Source organism: Pelobates fuscus, chromosome 2, assembly GCF_036172605.1.
Source record: "Pelobates fuscus isolate aPelFus1 chromosome 2, aPelFus1.pri, whole genome shotgun sequence".
NCBI classification, from domain to species: domain Eukaryota; kingdom Metazoa; phylum Chordata; class Amphibia; order Anura; family Pelobatidae; genus Pelobates; species Pelobates fuscus.
The window spans coordinates 212,725,482-212,743,642 of record NC_086318.1 but is presented as its reverse complement, the minus strand read 5'-3'; the positions used below and the strand labels follow the sequence as shown (position 1 = coordinate 212,743,642).

The window sequence follows — 18,161 nt, the reverse complement described above, 5'->3', positions numbered from 1 at the left end:
CCGGCACATAGGGCCTCTGGACACTGCAAGATCTTCCAGAAGGCTAGAGCACACGTAGCCTACTTCCAAGAAACTTACTTCACACTTGATGCAGCACCGAAACTCTACAATCACACATATAATCAGGTATTGTATAGCCACAACCCAAACAGGAAATCCAAGTGGACGGCTATTGTAATACACAAATCCGTACCTTTTGTGGCGGACTCTACCATGACAGATCGCATGGGCCGATATGTTTTCCTTAGGGGCAGAATCCTAGATGAAAACGACACATTTGCCAACATTTATGCCCCAAATACACGACAGGACAAATTACTCCGGGCTACGCTTCAAGCTCCGCAAGACTTTATGACAGGTTGTCTGGTTCTCAGGGGAGACTTTAATATTGCCATATAACCTACAATGGATGCCTCTAGAGGCATCACACTGCTCAAACTCTGCAAACTCTTACATCAGTACAGGCTTATGGACAGCTGGAGGGTGATCCATCTAACAGATAAGGACTATACGTTCTACTTGACCCTGAACGATTGTTACACATGCATAGACTATTTCTTCCTCCCATACTTCTACCTGCCCAGACTACTGGACTCTTCCAGTAGTCTTACCATGCGCCACTCATGATACAACTAACATCACCGCTATATAAACCTAAGACTACTACATGGCGGCTCCACAAAAACCTTCTCTCTAACGCACAGATGACCCAAGAGGCCCAAGGAGCTCTGAGGAACTATTTCACCGAAAACCCACCACAAGATACATCTCCCCTCCTGACCTGGGAGGCACACAAGAGTGTAATACAGGGAATCCTTATCTCTCAAAGCTCCGCTATTAAAAAGGCAAGGGAACACACGATCTGAGAATTAACAGACAAAATAGGGAACCTGATGCATGTGCGAAAACGAACACTAGACGGGACACTCTTGAGAGAGCTCACAATAGCGTGCAAGGAATTATCACAGGTCCTGTGACAATCATATTCCAGAGCTCTTCAACACACAAAATAATTTTTCCACGCGGATGGAGATAAATGCGGCAAGCTGCTTGCAAGAATGATAAATAAAAAACGCTCCACAACGTATGTCGCGCTAATGCTTAATACTCGAACCATTAAGCACAACCCGGATATTATGGGGGTAGTGGTTGGGGCAGACCATCACAAAGTCGCAGTGTATGCAGATGATATGCTCTTCTTTGTCACTTAACCAGAAATCTCTCTCCTAAATATCATGGCAGAGTTTAAGAGATATGGCCAAATCTCAAACCTAAAGATCAATTACACCAAATCCTCTATCCGCAATATCGGCACCCCTCAGGGGAGGGCAGACCAGATCCGACAAAGCTTCCCCTTTCAATGTCAGGACACCGTTATTAAATACCTGGGAGTGAGGCTTACGGCTGACTTGACCAAACTATACCAAACCAACTTTATCCCAATGTTAGGGGTTATACGTAATAACTTAACAGAAAGGGCTATGCCCCACTTTTCGTGGTTCGGTAGGGTGGCCATAACCAAAATGAACATCCTACCCCAGGTACTCTATTTGTTTCAAACATTACCAATCCACATTTTTTACATCAATTCGCACCCTCATCATTAATTTCATCTGGAAGGGCACTAAACCCAGACTCAAATACACACATCTTACACTTCCCAAAACAGCAGGGGATCTGGCCGCTCCAGATATCAAACTATACTATTTGGCATGCCATATGCAACGGACCTTAGTATGGGCTTAGGAAGGGGTACATAAACCCTGGAAGGCCATCAAAGCTCATCAAGCAGGTGTCACATATTCATCCTCACCTTGTGATATCTGCAAAGCAGCCTTGTGCCAGTATATCTGACTCCTGCAACAAGTTGATGGATGCCAGCCACTGCGGATCCACGCCATTTTATAGGCCCACGACCGTGGTCATGGTAATGACTACGTCAACGTGCGTGTGACGTCATGCAAAAGACACGCATGCACGTTCTGGGGTCAAAGGCCAGTTATGGCCAATCGGATCTAAAGGAGGCTTATTTAAACTCATTTTTACTTTTCCTAATTGCACTGTCGTGGTTTCCCTTAGATGGTTATCCGTTCCTGATTGTGTGTTTCTGGTTATTGACTGTGGCTTTATTTTGACTTCCCTGACTTCTGGTATCCTTGATTATTGGCTTTCCCTTATCGCTGTGTCCCATTCTGTCTCCCTGACCTTGGCTAGTATATTGACTATTCTTAGGTATGTTAAGTCCGGCCATTCTAAGGTCCAGTTAGATGTTACCCTTAATCCTAGGTGTGACACATTTCTGCGTGCTGAATAAACTATAATTCTGACAGCAGACAGGCCACTCTCTGCCCTGCTATGACTTGATACCGCTGTAAGCAGGTGACTGGTTTCCCAACAACCATTTATTACAGCCACTATGTCTATATGGCAATTACAAGCGAGGAAATTATGTCTGTCCTCTTTCCCATCCCCACTTTTGTCCTTGATGTACAACCCAGACTTTGAGCTGGGGATAAGACCCGGAAACCTTCACCGCATACTTCCACAAGAAATACCCCAAATCCGAGACATTACTGCTAATGGGAAAATCCTGCCCCTGCAAACACTCATTGGCATACCTACCCACTCCTTCATGGCTGACTTCAGATACACTCAAATCAAGAACTATGTCACCACGATACCACAAAGCCCTGATATCTACAGAGACCTCACACCATTTGAACAACTATGTCAGGAACCGAGCCCCATGCCCCATGCCCCATAGTGTCTCCTGCTTATATTCTATGATACAACAATAGCAGGGACTCCCCCACCCCCTTTCATGTCCAAATGAGAAACGACCATCGGGGAAACACTCACGGAGAACCAATGGCATAAGATATGCGACCTGGTGCACCATTGCTCAATAGCTAGGAAAACCCAGGAAACAGCCTATAAGGTTCTCACACAATGGTACTTGACACCAGAATGCCTGCAGAGAATACCTACGGATACTGATGGTCTTTGCTGGAGGTGCGGGAGGGAAGTGGGATCCTTCTTACACATATGGTGGGAATGCTTGATCAAATGCCCGTTCTGGAAAAAAATAGCCTCCATAGTGCCCTCTTCACGGATAACATGCCCACCTTCCAGCCAGCCACTATCTTCTATACCACACAACATCCCCCACAACCCGATACAAACGCTCTCTGACCATTCGCATCCTTAACATCAGAAAGCATATAATACTCTTTTACTGGAAAAAGGGCACGGCCCCACCGCTGACCCTTTGGTATACCAAAATTGAGGAGTTACGGGTTATGGTAGAGCTGTGGTACTCAGCCCAAGACCGAGCACAGACACACACGGACATATGGGCACCATGGCTGGCACGTGCGGTCACAGAGGAGTTCCGGACCAGATATCTGGGAGCAGAGAGGGACCCCGGGCAGAGGGGGTGGGACGGCTTGCTGTTACTGCAGGGGGGGACCTGAGGATCCTCAGAAGGGTGAGGAGGTGGGTGAACTGATTCGCACCCGCTTCATTCCCACTAAGTTTAGTTTGTTACAGTGTTTATTTTATACTGTTAGACAGTTGGATATCCTACATCATACCTCTATTAGCAATGTATGTAAGGCAACAGTGAGACCAACTGAGTTATTATGAGGATGTATTATCCGATTACAATGTGATGCAAGGTCCAAGTGTTTGCAATGTAAGGGACCTGCGTGTCCCTATGTGATGTTGATTGTCTGGAGACATGTGAGTCCCACCAATGCATATAAGATACAAGTTTTATTTAAAAAGAAATTAAAAAAAAAAATACAGAGCAGAGGCAGTTCCCCGCAAGGAAGGTGGTCTAAGTCCACATTAGAATCCCCTCATTCCTCCCAACTGCAAGGCTAGGGAGAAGGTTAAGTCTTTCGGGATGTGTGTGCAGCTTGCGTACGTTCCACTGCAGTTTCACTGCAGACTCTGTTTGTGTTCCACTTCGCTGTTCCTATCTTGTGAGATGCTGCCTTACGCGTTTCGTGAAACAACTGTTCACTTCATCAGAGGTAGGCATTCAAGGGGTGTTGTGAGGTTATATGGCTGACGGTGATTTCTTGTATTAGGCTTCTATTACTGTCACTTTTCTATATCACACCCAGCAGACCATATTTTTACATTGGTATCATATTCACTATGAATAACGCTGACAAGAATCTATATACAATAGAGTTTAACATCACATAAAAACATCACTATATTGTTCAAATATGCATTTATAATAATATATTACACATTGTGTCAACATAAAAATAATACTAAACAAAAGGACAATGAAATACAAATAATACGTAAAACACAACAATATCCTTAAAGTCATTAGGATTCTAAAATACATTGCTGTAAACCATTAAAATGAGTAGTTCGTGAAATTTATACTGTATACATAATACATTATGCTATTATACAATACTATCGTAATATACTGATATAAACATGTTCACTAATTCTTCAAGTGGCCGGTGCCTTGTCTTTATGACTTGAGGAATTAGATCAATAGGGTATTGTGAAGTGCTAGAGACATATACTACAAACAGGATGTATAGTGTATAACATTATTATAAAAATATACATAAGAGGTGGATACAACCTAGCTTATTTATTCATAAGAAGAGAGACTGACCACACAAAGAAATGTGACCACAATGTCTGCTGTGCTCTTGCTCCCATGGAGTTAATCGCTATCTCTGTGACAGAAATACCTGTCGGTAATGCGCTGTTTGTAGGAATACCGAACCGATGGGCATACTTCAATTAGGGAAAAAGAAATAGCTCAGTGCAGTGTGGATCATCTGATTGAGCATGAATTATTAAGACTACTCTCTAGTTATAAAGGAGCATTGGGACAAATGTATATATCAGACAAATTGTTCATACTGTTATGGAATTCTAAATGAACGGACAGAGAAATTTAAAAATATAAATCCTATTTAAAGCAATAAAAATCCTTAAAATCCTAAAAAAAATAAAATTGTTGGTTCCTTAAGACACATTTACTGTAAACCATTGAAGCTTGTCGCTAATGACATTTATGCATATTAATACATATTACTGTTTTAAAATACTGTCTTCATAAACTGATATGGACTGTTCATTACTTAAATTATTTGAACACCCAATGTCTTATCTTTAATGATTAGATAGACAATAGTATGCTAGACAGTGGGCCATCTCCTTATCGAAGGCATCCTTCTTGACCTCAGGTGGTGGCACCGCAGTCCCAATGCACTGTTGATCCTCCTCCATGAGGGTGGCAATCAGATCAGCCTTAAGTCGGGTACCGGCAGATCATCATCGGGCTGCCAGTATCGCCTGTAGTGTCTGCCTCCTTAGTTTTGCATAGTCCATGGACTGGTTCAGCTACTGAATGCTGGTTCCGTTCGGCTGGGAAGTACTTTAAAAACTGCAATGTTTTACATTGCAGGACTAAGGAGAACAGGTACACTGCATCCAGACCACTTCAATGAGTTGAAGTTGGCTGAGTACCTATAGGTTCCCTTTAATTTTGAAAATCACTTTGAATTGACATTGAATTTACACTTTAGTAAATAACCTAGTTGTGTCTAGTATTTATGTAGCAGGTGATCCTTCTAGGAAAACAGCTCCAGTAGTGATGATAATGGCCGGCATCTGGTAGCCATACACTATTAGATATATGTATGCCTATATGTTTTACTACAGGATATATTTATGCCTATATGTTTTCTGTATTTTAAAAATAAGTATTGACTGCAAATCTGTAATACAGTTGTACTTTCTGCTAATATGTGAACACATTTCGTTTCAAAGCTGGACTCTGAGAGACTAAAATTATTTTCTCATATATTTTAGCATGGGCGTGATGTCTAAACATGTTAAGATTTTGTATCCACTCAGCATATCAGGATGTCTATCTGTTACATTTCAAAGAACAGTTAGTGTACCCTATAAAATCTATGGAAGCCTCAAGAATCAGCACTGACAGAAATTAAATCCTTGCTTGCAAGGATGAATCTAGAATTATTTGTTCCATTGTTTCTGCCACTGCAGAAATTCAATTACAGGCAAGATCACTTTATTTTATAGATTATATAAGCATTTTCCAAGTGCATGCTATTAACCTCTTCACTACAAATCAGTTGGCAAAAAAAGCACCACCAGAAAAGTCTTGGAAAGTTAAGTATTTTTAATTTCAATATGCATAGATATCAAATTATTTCATTCCTTCGTGACCACAAACATACCTGGTACGTCCGACAAAAAAATGGTCATGATGACCTTGGATGTACCTGGTACGTCCGCAGCAAATGTGAGCGCTGGAAGCGATCGTGATTGCTTCCAGCACTCTAATGGTATTGCAGTAATGCCTCGATGTCGAGGCATCCTGCAATACCTCTCCTGACTGCCGGGCCACCGGGTGATCGCTCCCCAGGAGCAAAAACTTCTGGGCTGCCCCATGTGGCGCCCAGCAGTGTAGCAGAGCATCGGAAGTCATCGGGCAGGCTTCCGATGCTTTGCCTGTGTGCTGAGTGCCTCGAGGAGTCGAGGCACTCAGTGAAATAAATAAAATAAAATAAAAACTATATATATATATATATATATATATATATATATGTATTAACCCCCCCAGGACCTCGGACGTACCTAGTATGTCCGAGGTATTCTTATTTACTTACCCGATTGCCGCCATTCCCCCGACGGCAATCGGTGTTCCTCTCCATCTGGAGGGACTGTCTAACAGCCCATACAGCCCCCCCCTCGGCAAATTAGGCCCCCGAGGACAATGTGATCGCTTTGAAAGAGATAGGTTTTACTGTTTTAAAACACTAATATTTGTGTTCAGCAAAGTCTTCCGAGTATAACAGTACCCCGCATGTACAAGTTTTATAGTGTTTTTGAAAGTTACAGGGTTAAATATAAGGCTTGATTTCCATTTTTTTACATTGAAATTTGACAGATTGGTTATGTTGCCTTTGAGAGCCTATGGTAGCCCAGGAAGGAGAATTACCCCCATGGTGGCATACCATTTGGAAACGAAGACAACCCTAGGTATTGCAAATGGGGTATGTTCAGTCTTTTTTAGTAGCCACTTAGTCACAAACACTGGCCAAAGTTAGCGTTCATAATTGTTTTTTGCATTTTTAACACACAAACAAATATAAATGCTAACTTTGGCTACTAAAAAAGACTGCATATACCCCATATTGAATACCCTGGGTTGTCTACTTTAAAAAATAGGTACATGTGAGGTGTGATTCAGAGATATATGACAGATAACAGTGTTACAATGTCACTATTAATATATTTAAAAAATATATATTATGAAACAGCAATGTCCTACTTATAGCCCTATAAAAGCTAAGAACGTGTTAAAATTGTGTATTTCTAAACTCAGGACAAAATTTAGAAAGTCTTTAGCATGTGTGTTTTTTGGCAGTTGTTGATGTGTAACAGATATTTGGGGTCAAATTTAGAAAAAGTTTTTATAGTAAATTATATTACCGTATACAAAATTATGAAAATAATGATATCTTTAGAAAGACCATTTAAAGGCAAGAAAAAACGGTATATAATATGTGTGGGTACAGTAAATGAGTAAGAGGAAAATTACAGCTAAACGCAAACACAGCAGAAATTTAAAAATAGATTTGGTCCTTAACAGTAAGAAGATTGAAAAACGGTCTGGTCACTAAGGTGTTAATGAAAAAAAAAATACATTTGGGCAGAAACACTTTCAAACAATGATGCATCAAATAATTAAGTTACAGATAAAAAAAAGCATTGTTGTAAGCAAATAACATATACACACATATATACAGGCACACATATATACATGTTGATACACGCACACTTGTACACACTTGTAGAAACAAATTTAATAATCGTCTCGTAAGATTAAACTTTTTTTTCTTACTATTTTTATAAAGGGTGAACAGAGATTATAGAGTTATCATGTCCAGAGATTATTGAATAATCACGTGTTCAAATAAAACATCAGTCAATGCACTGAACTAATGTTTTGTTTAATTTCAGGTGATAGATTTTTTACCTATGTTTAAAATAACTGTTTTTTTCTTTACAAACTTGGTAGAGAAGATTTAAAATGTTGGTTGTTAGGTATATAAATCTAGACAACTCAGTCTTCAAACATAAAATGGCTTCCTTAGGATTAATTATATACATCAATATCAAGTTAATTAATAACGTGCTTTTTTTTTTTTTTTCAAATTCGTATTTTATTGAGTTTTCAAAGTATGAAACTGAGGGGGATACAGAAAGGAAAAGGGGAGGGGGGTATCCATAAACATACATATCCAAGTTTTATGCTATGGTAGATACAGATAATACGTTACAATCGTGGTATTCTACAGACATAGTCAATTATATAAGCGTAATATAGTAAAGACATAGTACATTGCATGATTGTTGATGCAGAAACATTTTAGATCTAGTTGCGACAAAGCCAGAGATTAAAATATCAGTTGCTAAAACAGATATTAGCCACAAGTGAGCAGGTTGAGAGGAGTTATGGAGAGAGTCCATGAATAAATTCGTTGTAACACTCAACAGCATACAATATTCAGCGTAACATATAAGGGCTAAAAGCATGATATGCTAGCGAGTTGCTCCGCACCTACAGGTTAAATGTGGGTACATAGTGTTTACATAAAAAGATAACGCAGTTTAACGGAAAATAGACATTCAAAACATAAGATTGCGATCAGGAAAATACACCTGTCTGGAAACGCCATGTGTATATGGCCTTATAAATGGTATTTAACGGCGGGGTTGAAACAGACAAGGATGAGCAACCTTTTGTCATCAGTTATGTATTGTACGCCAGGTTTATGGGTAAGGTTTACTCTCTGTGTAGTACCAACTGGGACTGTACGGCAGATCATTAGGAGCTGTGATTTTCGGTTATATAACGGTTCCATCTCAGCCAGTTATTGTGTGCTATGTCTCTACGTTTGGTCGTAGAGGAGGTTAAGGTTTCATGTTTCAAAAATTGTTGTATTTTGTGGTGTAACTGTTTTGGTGATGGGCAAATCTGTTGCTTCCAGTGGCAAGCAATAAGGTTCCTTGCAGCCAGGATTAGCATAATTAACAGGTGTTTGTCCTGTGGAGGGATCTGATCGGAAAATATTAGGAATATAGTGTTGGTGGGTGTAAGTGTTTCCCTTAAAAGTCCCATGTAGTCACCCAGATGTTGGACCTCCGCCCACAATGGTAGGATAGTGGGACATTCCCACCAGATATGACTCATATTTCCCATCCCATTAGTACATCGCCAGCAAGTTAGTGGGCTATTCGGATAAATCTTATGTAGCTTGTGTGGGGTGAGATACCACCGATACACTAATTTCTTATGCGCCTCTACATGTGTGTAGCATGATGTTACACCTTTGAGTGCACCAAGTGATTGCAACCATTGGTCATTAGTGAATTGTGGGTGACCTTCTTTATGCCATTGGGTCGCAAAAGCAAAACTTGTCAGGGGAGGATGTTGCTGCAATGCGGCGTACCCTAAGGATAAAGCTTTTGGCCTAAGTGGTGCTTTGTGGCACCTATTGTACATGGCTATAAGCTCCGTGTTCGGAGTGTTATCTCCTTGGCTTGGTTTATGTACCCTGTCTATAATTATGCTTTTAATTTGGAGGTACGGGAATATATAGCTTGACGGTAGAGCATACTTAAGTTGGAGATCAGGGAACGGCACTATGGTCCCATGTCGGTACACATCATTTATATGTGAGATGCCCTTTTCTTTCCATTTGTGGAAAAACAACCATGGTGATATGGACTGAAGAGCTGTTATCGGGGCCCACGGGGAGAATTGTGTAGTGTTCGTACGTTTTTTGTGGAGGTAATCCCACATCTGGATCGTGAGTTTGGATGTAGGAAGCACCGAGGTATTTTTATCCCTGAGGTGTTTGGGCGTCCATAGCATGTCTGCTACTGAGGAGTTTGGGGAGTAGCTGTTTTCCATATCTACCCATTGAAATAGCTGTGACGGGGCGTGCAGTTTTATTGCTGCTTCAAGTATCGCAGCTTTGTGATAAAGTGCAATGTTAGGGAGGCCTAATCCCCCTTTGTTTGCCTGCCTTTGTAAAAGCACACTTGGAAGGCGTGGTTTCTTGTTATTCCATATGTAGGTGTTTATAAGGCGTTGAAGTTGTTTGCTCAGTGATGGTGCTAAAGGGAGATGCAGCATCCTAAATACATACAGAAGTTTGGGAAGGACCACCATTTTTACAGCATTATTTTTCCCAAGCCAAGACAACCTCACATCTTTCCATTTGCGCAATGTGTGTAGGCAGAGGTTCGGGAGTTGGGATAAATTGAGGGTATTGATTCCTCTAAGTGTGGGTGCAATTTTTACCCCTAAGTACATAACATGTGTGGTTCTCCAGTCAAATTTGTGTTGTTGTTTTAGCGATTGTACTAACTCGTGTTGTAGCCGAATTGGTAGAGCTTGGGTCTTTAATTGGTTCAGTTTATAGTACGAGACTCTGCTATATTCTTCGAGGGTAGTTATGAGATAGGACAAAGATTCAACGGGGTCCGCCAGAGTTATGAAAATATCATCAGCGAACATAGCCAGTTTGAATTCGTCTGTTCCCACCCGTATCCCTCTAATGTGGGCATGGTTCCTTATCAGGTGTGCTAAGGGCTCGAGGGAGAGCACAAATAGCAATGGAGACAATGGGCATCCCTGTCTCGTCCCATTTGAGATGGCGAAGGGGCTCGAGACAAAGCCTGCATTTGTGACTTTGGCTGAAGGCTGTTGATACAATGCCATGATCCCCTTTATAAAAGAGGATGGAAAACCATATTTAAGCATCACTTGTTCCATGTAGTACCAGTTCAGTCTATCGAAGGCCTTCTCCGCGTCCAGCGCTAAGAGAAGACCCTCCAATCTGTTTGTGTCCATATGGGCTAATATATTTAGAATTTTTCTAGTGTTATCTGATCCTTGCCTCGATTTAATAAAGCCTGATTGGTCATTATGTACAATGCGTGTTAAGATCCCTTTCAGTCTCTCCGCTATAAGTTTTGCGTATATCTTAGTGTCACAGTTCAAAAGGGATATAGGTCGAAAATTTGGGCATATGACTGCAGGTTTGCCTGGCTTCGGCAATGTGGAGATATGCGCTTGAAGCATCTCTTTAGGCATACAACCGTTAGTGTAACAGTGATTTATAAGCCGGGTCATATGTGGGAGTAATGCTTTCGTAAACGTTTGATAGTACAGGTTTGTAAACCCGTCTGGGCCTGGGGATTTATGTGTGGGCAGATTTTTTATCACTGCCGCTACTTCTGATTCTGTGAATTCGCTCGTGATCAGTGCTATTTCCTCGTCTGTGAGAGTAGGTAAGGTCATTTTGGATAAAAACTCTTGGACTTGGGCGGGGGTGGGGACATGTGTACCCTCCGAGTCTTTGAGGTTGTACAACGTACTATAATATTTAGCGAATTCATCCACAATGTTTTGCGGGTGTAGTATTTTTTGTTTGTCCTCTGTTAGGAGAAAGGCTATTTTGGCATTCGGTGAACGCTCTTTAAGTTTCGCCGCTAGTGTAGCGCCTGATCTATTACCATGCGCAAAAAATTTATGTCGGAATTTGTGTAAGATATAATTAGTTTTTTCTGTCTCTATATCGCTTAATTGTGTTTGAAGAGATTTAAGAGTTTCATAGTGGTCTTGGGAAGGGTTCGACTTGTTCGTGTGAGTTAACTCCGTTATTCGTTGTATGAGGTTTGTATATTTAGCAGTTCTCTGCTTATTCCTATAGCTGGCATGTTTGATTAAATTACCCCTGATTACGGCCTTGTGGGCCTGCCAGTTCGTGGCTATGGATGTCTCATTTGCATCATTTATATCAAAGAAGGTGTGGATATCGTCTTCAATGCTTTCGACTATGTGTGGGTCGTGTAATAACGTTTCGTTGAGTCTCCATGTGCCTTGACCCTTATGTGGGAAGTGTTCCTGTATTGTGAGTAACACAGGTGCATGGTCTGACCATGTCATTATCCCTATCTGTGAATTGATGATTTTTCGGGTCAGAGCAGTGGGTATCAAAAACCTATCTATTCTGGAGTATGAATTGTATACTTGCGAATGAAAGGTAAAATCCTTTTCAGAGGGATGTAGTATCCTCCATATATCTATAAGGCCTGCATCATTGATCGTCTGGCGTATTTGCTGTGTAAGGAGAGTACGTTTTCGTGAGGTCGTTCGATTTACACTGTGTGCTGAGGTTGTGTCGGCATTGCTGTCGAGAATAAAATTAGTGTCACCACCTATGATTAGATTCGTACAGGTGAATCTACGAGCTAGGGATATGATTTTGGACAGAAAGTCTTTTTGATTGTTATGCGGGCCATATATATTCAGTAGTGTGTATGGGTCTTCATTTATAGAGCAACATAGTAAAAGGAACCTGCCTTCTTTGTCTTTAATTGTTTTTTGGAGCTTAAAGGTAACATCCTTGTGTATCAGAATAGAGACGCCTCTCTTTTTCTTCGTGTACCCAGAATGGAACCCTAGGGGGAATTGTGCGGAGGTGAATTTGGGCATTTTGGTTTTAAGGAAGTGGGTTTCTTGAAAAAACGCAATTTGGGCTTTAAATTTAGTAGCTTCAGCCAGGGCCAGTCTCCTTTTATGCGGGGTGTTAAGACCCTTAGCATTTAGCGAAAATATATTTAGGGTCGTCATCTGTGGGCGTTAGAAGCCGCTGAAGGTACTAGAATGTGCCGTCGAAGATTATTGAGTAGACACCAGTCATGGGTGATAATGTGACAATGTGTTGCCTCTGCATATATGTTGTCTGGTATGTCGGGCCTTGTACAAAAAAGTCCAAAATTGGCTGTAATATGGGTTTTACACCATGGGTTATTTCTGTGGGTACAATTATAGTGTGTGCACATCAAGTGTGGTCGATGTGGTTGAACAACATACCCTATTTTCATTGTGTGCCTTTTGACTTGGAAGCTTAAAGTCATATCTGGATACCTCGGGGGATTCAGGGAGGGGGGGAAGGGTATAGGTGAAACCAATGCTCGAAAGCAACTATATACAACATGGTTGGCAGATCTGAAGCGACTGCCATCTTGTAGAGGTATGCGGCTCTGTGGAGCCAAGTGGGGGGAGGGTATACGTTATACATGTTATACCCTACTTTCTCGAGCTCGCTATATTCTCGGATTTAAGTTACTTATCACAACCCTTCAAATATTGTTAACAGACATAGGAAAAACTAAAAGCATATGTCAACAAAAGCTATACAATAGATCAATACAATCTCTAAGTGTAAATACTACGATTAAGCAGTTGTACATGCTCACGTATCTTCAAGTGATGTTTGCGAAAATACAGGTTAGCTGTACCGGAGAATATGAGAAATGTCCTTCACTTGTGATTGGATATTGTGAACCAGTCTTTGGATACCATCTTTGGTGGTCTGCGATGAGTCCCATCCTCGGCGTCCCGTTCATGCGCAGGTATAGGGAGATTCCATTCTTCGAGAAGATGGATGCCTTCTTGTACTGTGCGGACTTGATGTTCCACCCCATTCTTTCTTATTATTAGGCGGGTGGGGTACCCCCATTTATATTGGATTCCTGCATTCCGCAGAGCTGCTGTGAAGGGCGTAAATGCCTTGCGTTTCGCTAATGTAGCCGCTGATAGGTCAGTAAACAGTTGAATACCCGCAAATTTGTCTGGTAATGTGCCCGGATTCCTCGCTGCCCTCATAATTTTTTCTTTGGCCACAAAATAGTGTACCCGCGTTAGCACGTCTCGTGGAGCGGTGGAGGCCAGAAACTTAGGGCGCGGTAGTCGGTGTATCCTGTCCAGGTGCAGTTCTGCTTCCTTGAGGTCTGGGCATAAAGTTTTGAAAAGTTCCGTGGTGAAGTTTTGGAGCTCAGTGGGAATAATCTCTTCTGGGATACCGCGCAGGCGGACATTGTTCCGTCTGTCGCGGTCTTCATGATCCGCTACTTTCGCCTCGAGTGCATTCAGTCTCGTGTCAAATGCTTCATAGCCTGAGGCTAGGTTGTTGTGTGCAGCGATTATTTCTTCCGTCTTTTCTTCCAATTGGGAAGTGCGTTCACATATCGCTTTTATGTCCGCGCGGACATCTCTGGCCAATTTAGAAAATTCAGCCTGCAGATTATTTTGTAGTTCTTGCATCATTCGGTGCATGGCTGTTTCTGATGCCGGCACCGTGGGATCTAGTGAAATTGAGGTGCTGTCACTCCGTTCAGAGTAAGCTGTAGGGGAGTTGGGGCCTTCGGCGCCATTTTGAGGCTTACCTCGCGGTGGTGTGAGCGCCGCGATTCTCAATTCTGCTGGTCGAAGTTTCGTTTTTTTTGCTGATCGGTGTGACATGGTCGGTGTAGAGCTCACCAGTGCTGGTAGGAGTGGGTTTTTTCTTCGGGTATGCTATTATAATCGCTGTATTGTGGTTACCCCCGACGGAGCTGATCTCTCACGCGTCCAGTTCCGTGAGTAGCCAGGCCACGCCCCCTAATAACGTGCTTTTAAATGATCACTTACTTAGTATTGAATTACACTATGGTGTTTTTCCAAGCTTATTTTGCTTTGAGGAAATATCTGTGCATTCCCTTAAGTAAAGGGCCCTAGCGACTAGAAAATTGTTAATACATATTTTTTTAAGAAACACATATTGATTATATTGGAATCGATATTGCTTTTATCAAGGAAGTATACACAGTGAGCTCATTTTTTTTTCTTCAAATGTCTCTCAGCATCTAGATGTTATTACCCAACGCACTGGTAATATTATCAAGTTCTGAAGGATGAAATGCTGAGCTGACACTGTCACGAATCAAAACACCCAGCTCTGAGAAAGTGCAATTGGAGCACTAACCACTGTCCCCTCCCACATTGGTGCATTTATTTTTCACTCTAAACAAAATGAATGATAATTGTGATTGTTAGAGGTCTTACATCAGGTATAAGACTGTGCCATCAAACTGTAAATAGAAAATCTGTAAAATAGTACACCATAAATAACTTAATAAAGAGGAAGACGTAGAAGAACCTGATGACAAGAGACACACACCCAGGCAACAACGACTCTTATGTACCTATAAAGACTTGTGTAGTATTCTCTTCCTGACTCAAAGTCATATTGACCATACCTTACTTATGAAAGATCATGAGGGGTAACCGCGAGATTTCAGTAATCATAGTCCACCAGGTCAATTCGGTACATTTATCGTATAATATATTAGTGTTTAATCTTCTTATACCATAGTCTTGTCTCCTGTTATTAAGGCTAATTTGATATCACCAAGAAACATGTTGGACACTGTAACTTGCTCTTCCCTTGTATAATAAGATATCAATGTATCTACTGTACCTTTATGATTACTGCCTGTATCTGTACCATTACGTTATTCATTCAAACCATTGTATGCATTACTTTTGTCTGATAAACATGCAAAAACAATAACAAATTTAAATAAAAAAAAATAAAGAGGAAGAATACCAACATGATATATTCATATATAGTATTCAATCTTCGTATACCAATATGCTACCGTTAACGCACATTTATCTTACATTCTTCTTTTTTTCTTTTCCAGTATTTCTATTCAATAAAAGATATTTCTGTGGGAGGTAGATGTGTCTGCTACGGGCATGCCAGAATCTGCCCTCTGAACCCAGCAACAAATGTAAGTATAAAAAACTACTATGGTATGGTTAGGGCCTATTCCTTGGTTATATAATTGCTTTAAAATATGATACTTGAGAACATTTCTCTCTACAATGTCAATGTACAATGTGTTAGTCTGTACAGTTTAAGTAGACAAGCAATCATTAATGTTAATAAGATCTGGGTAAATTGCAGCTGGGGTTCTACATATAGATTGTAAATAGTGATGTCGCGAACATAACATTTTGAGTTTGCGAACGGCGAACGCGAACTTCCGCAAATGTTCGCGAAAGGGCGTACCAGGCGAATTTCTGGCCACAATAGTGATGGAAAAGTTGTTTCAAGGGGACTAACACCTGGACTGTGGCATGCCGGAGGGGGATCCATGGCAAAACTCCCATGGAAAATTGCATAGTTGATGCAGAGTCTGGTTTTAATCCATAAAGGGCATACATCACCTAACATTCCTAAATTGTTTGGAATAACATGCTTTAAAACATCAGGTATGATGTTGTATCATCAGGTAGTGTAAGGGTTATGCCCGCTTCACAGTGACAGACCAAACTCCCCGTTTAACGCACCACAAACAACCGCAAACAGTCCATTTGCACAACCGCAAACTCCCCATTTGCACAAGGTTGGATACCAAGCTAGTCATGTCCCGTTCCTTGTCCTCACTGATGTCATTGAAGGTCTCTTCCTCCACCCAGCCACGTACAACACCAAGGGTCCCCGAAAGGTGACAACAAGCCCACTGTATTTTTTTTTTTAAATGTACACTACTGTTACACCAGATAAGAGTTGCACTGGTGTGACACTGTGCCCTGGCAGGCCCTGAAACGCACACGTGTGAAGGAAACTGACTGCTATTATATTACAGTCAAAAAAGTTTTTTTTTTTTTTAAATGCAAGCTATTGTGACACCAGATATGAGTGGTGGCACTGGGCAAGTGGGCACAGTATACACTGTGAGCCTGACACACACCCTGGCAGGCAGGCAACTGCAATTAGATTACACAGGAAAAAAAAAAAGCAGACTGATGTTCTAGCCCTAAAAAGGACTTTTCGGGGTGCTGTCCTTACAGCAGAGATAAGATGAGTCCTTCAGGACTGTAGTGGACACTGAATACACTAGCCTAGCTATCGCTTTCCCTATTAAATCAGCAGCAGCTACACTGACCCTCCTCTCACTAAGAATGCAGCTTCCGGGGGGCGGGGCCTAGCTGTCATGGAGGAAATACGCACTTCGTGTGAGCTCCCTCAATATCTCACTTTAAGCAGCTATCAACAAGCGAATATCACCCCAGAAGGGGATGACCCAGCAATGTTGCTCCTACCTGACCGACCCGACATGCTTAATAGCGGTCAGGTAGATGGTAATCAGTCACACGGGCAAACAAGACAGGAAAGGGTTAAAGATAAATTCAGAGTCAAGAACAAAGCCATGGTCAATACCAAAATAAACAAAATAGATCAAGGAACGCACTAAAGGGTACTGACACATAAACCACGAGAGGACAAAGTGGATAGGGCTAGTGAAGTTTAAATATCCTTTAACATTTGATTAGCCCACGTTATGCCTACGCCGCCAAAACGTTAGTGTGTGGGGGTGCTGGAATGACGTGGGCCAATGGGAGCCTGAATCAACTTTTGGCTCCCACTGCCCCTTTAAGAGCGAGCTCGTGACTCGAGCCGTGCTCCTAGTGCCAGGCAGGCCACGTGACCGATCACTGCGGTCAGTGCACGTGGCTAAGTCAGAAGAGGAGAACAAGCCGCATGCGGCTCGTGTGGAGGCAGGAGTGATCCAGCCACGCGCGGCTCAAGCTTAGGAGACAGGTCGGTCCCAGGATAACGTAAATACAGCCACAACCACTTATCCCAATCACACACCTTTCCTAACGTCCTATCCCATTAAAAGCATATTACCGCATATTTAATAAAACAGATAGACCCCCTAGTTCATCCAGGTTACCGATCGATGGTTCGATATTCTGAGCCCTCTCTGATTTACTGTACACGACTATTCGATATTCCCACAAATTTTATAGAGCATTTTATGTTTGTTTGAGACCACCTTAAAAATATTGGATATCGCTAAAAATCATGATAACTATATACTTTCTCTACAAACCTCGAAAACAAACCAAACTACTCATCCATCCGCTATACCACTTTATCCCACCAAGAACTAGTGCCCAGTTAAAATACATGACTCTTACTTGCCCACACTCAGTCATGCCACAAACATTTCACCACTACTCTCACTGAATCCCTCTGACTACGGCTAAATTCATCTTCTACATCAGAACACTACTCCTAAGATTGGGTTGTATCCATGTCTCAGGTCTTTCATTTAGAATAGGGGCAGCTTCGGTCTCCTTCAACACTGACACTCCAGTGCATATTATTAAAAGATTGGGCAGATGGAAATCCTCAGTCTACAACCGATATATTCCTCATCCCGAG

At 41.6% G+C, this 18,161-nt stretch overlaps 1 protein-coding gene across 10 annotated transcripts in view; it reads left to right on the top strand.

Annotated features, from left to right (window-relative positions):
- The window catches only part of LAMA2 (laminin subunit alpha 2), a 767,184-nt gene that overhangs the window by 251,525 nt on the left and 497,498 nt on the right, over positions 1–18,161 (top strand). For all 10 annotated transcript variants that reach the window (XM_063443147.1, XM_063443149.1, XM_063443146.1 and 7 more), the window contains exon 6: positions 15,625–15,714. In XM_063443147.1, the coding sequence (XP_063299217.1) occupies positions 15,625–15,714 (90 nt within the window). The remainder of the gene's footprint in view (positions 1–15,624; positions 15,715–18,161) is intronic.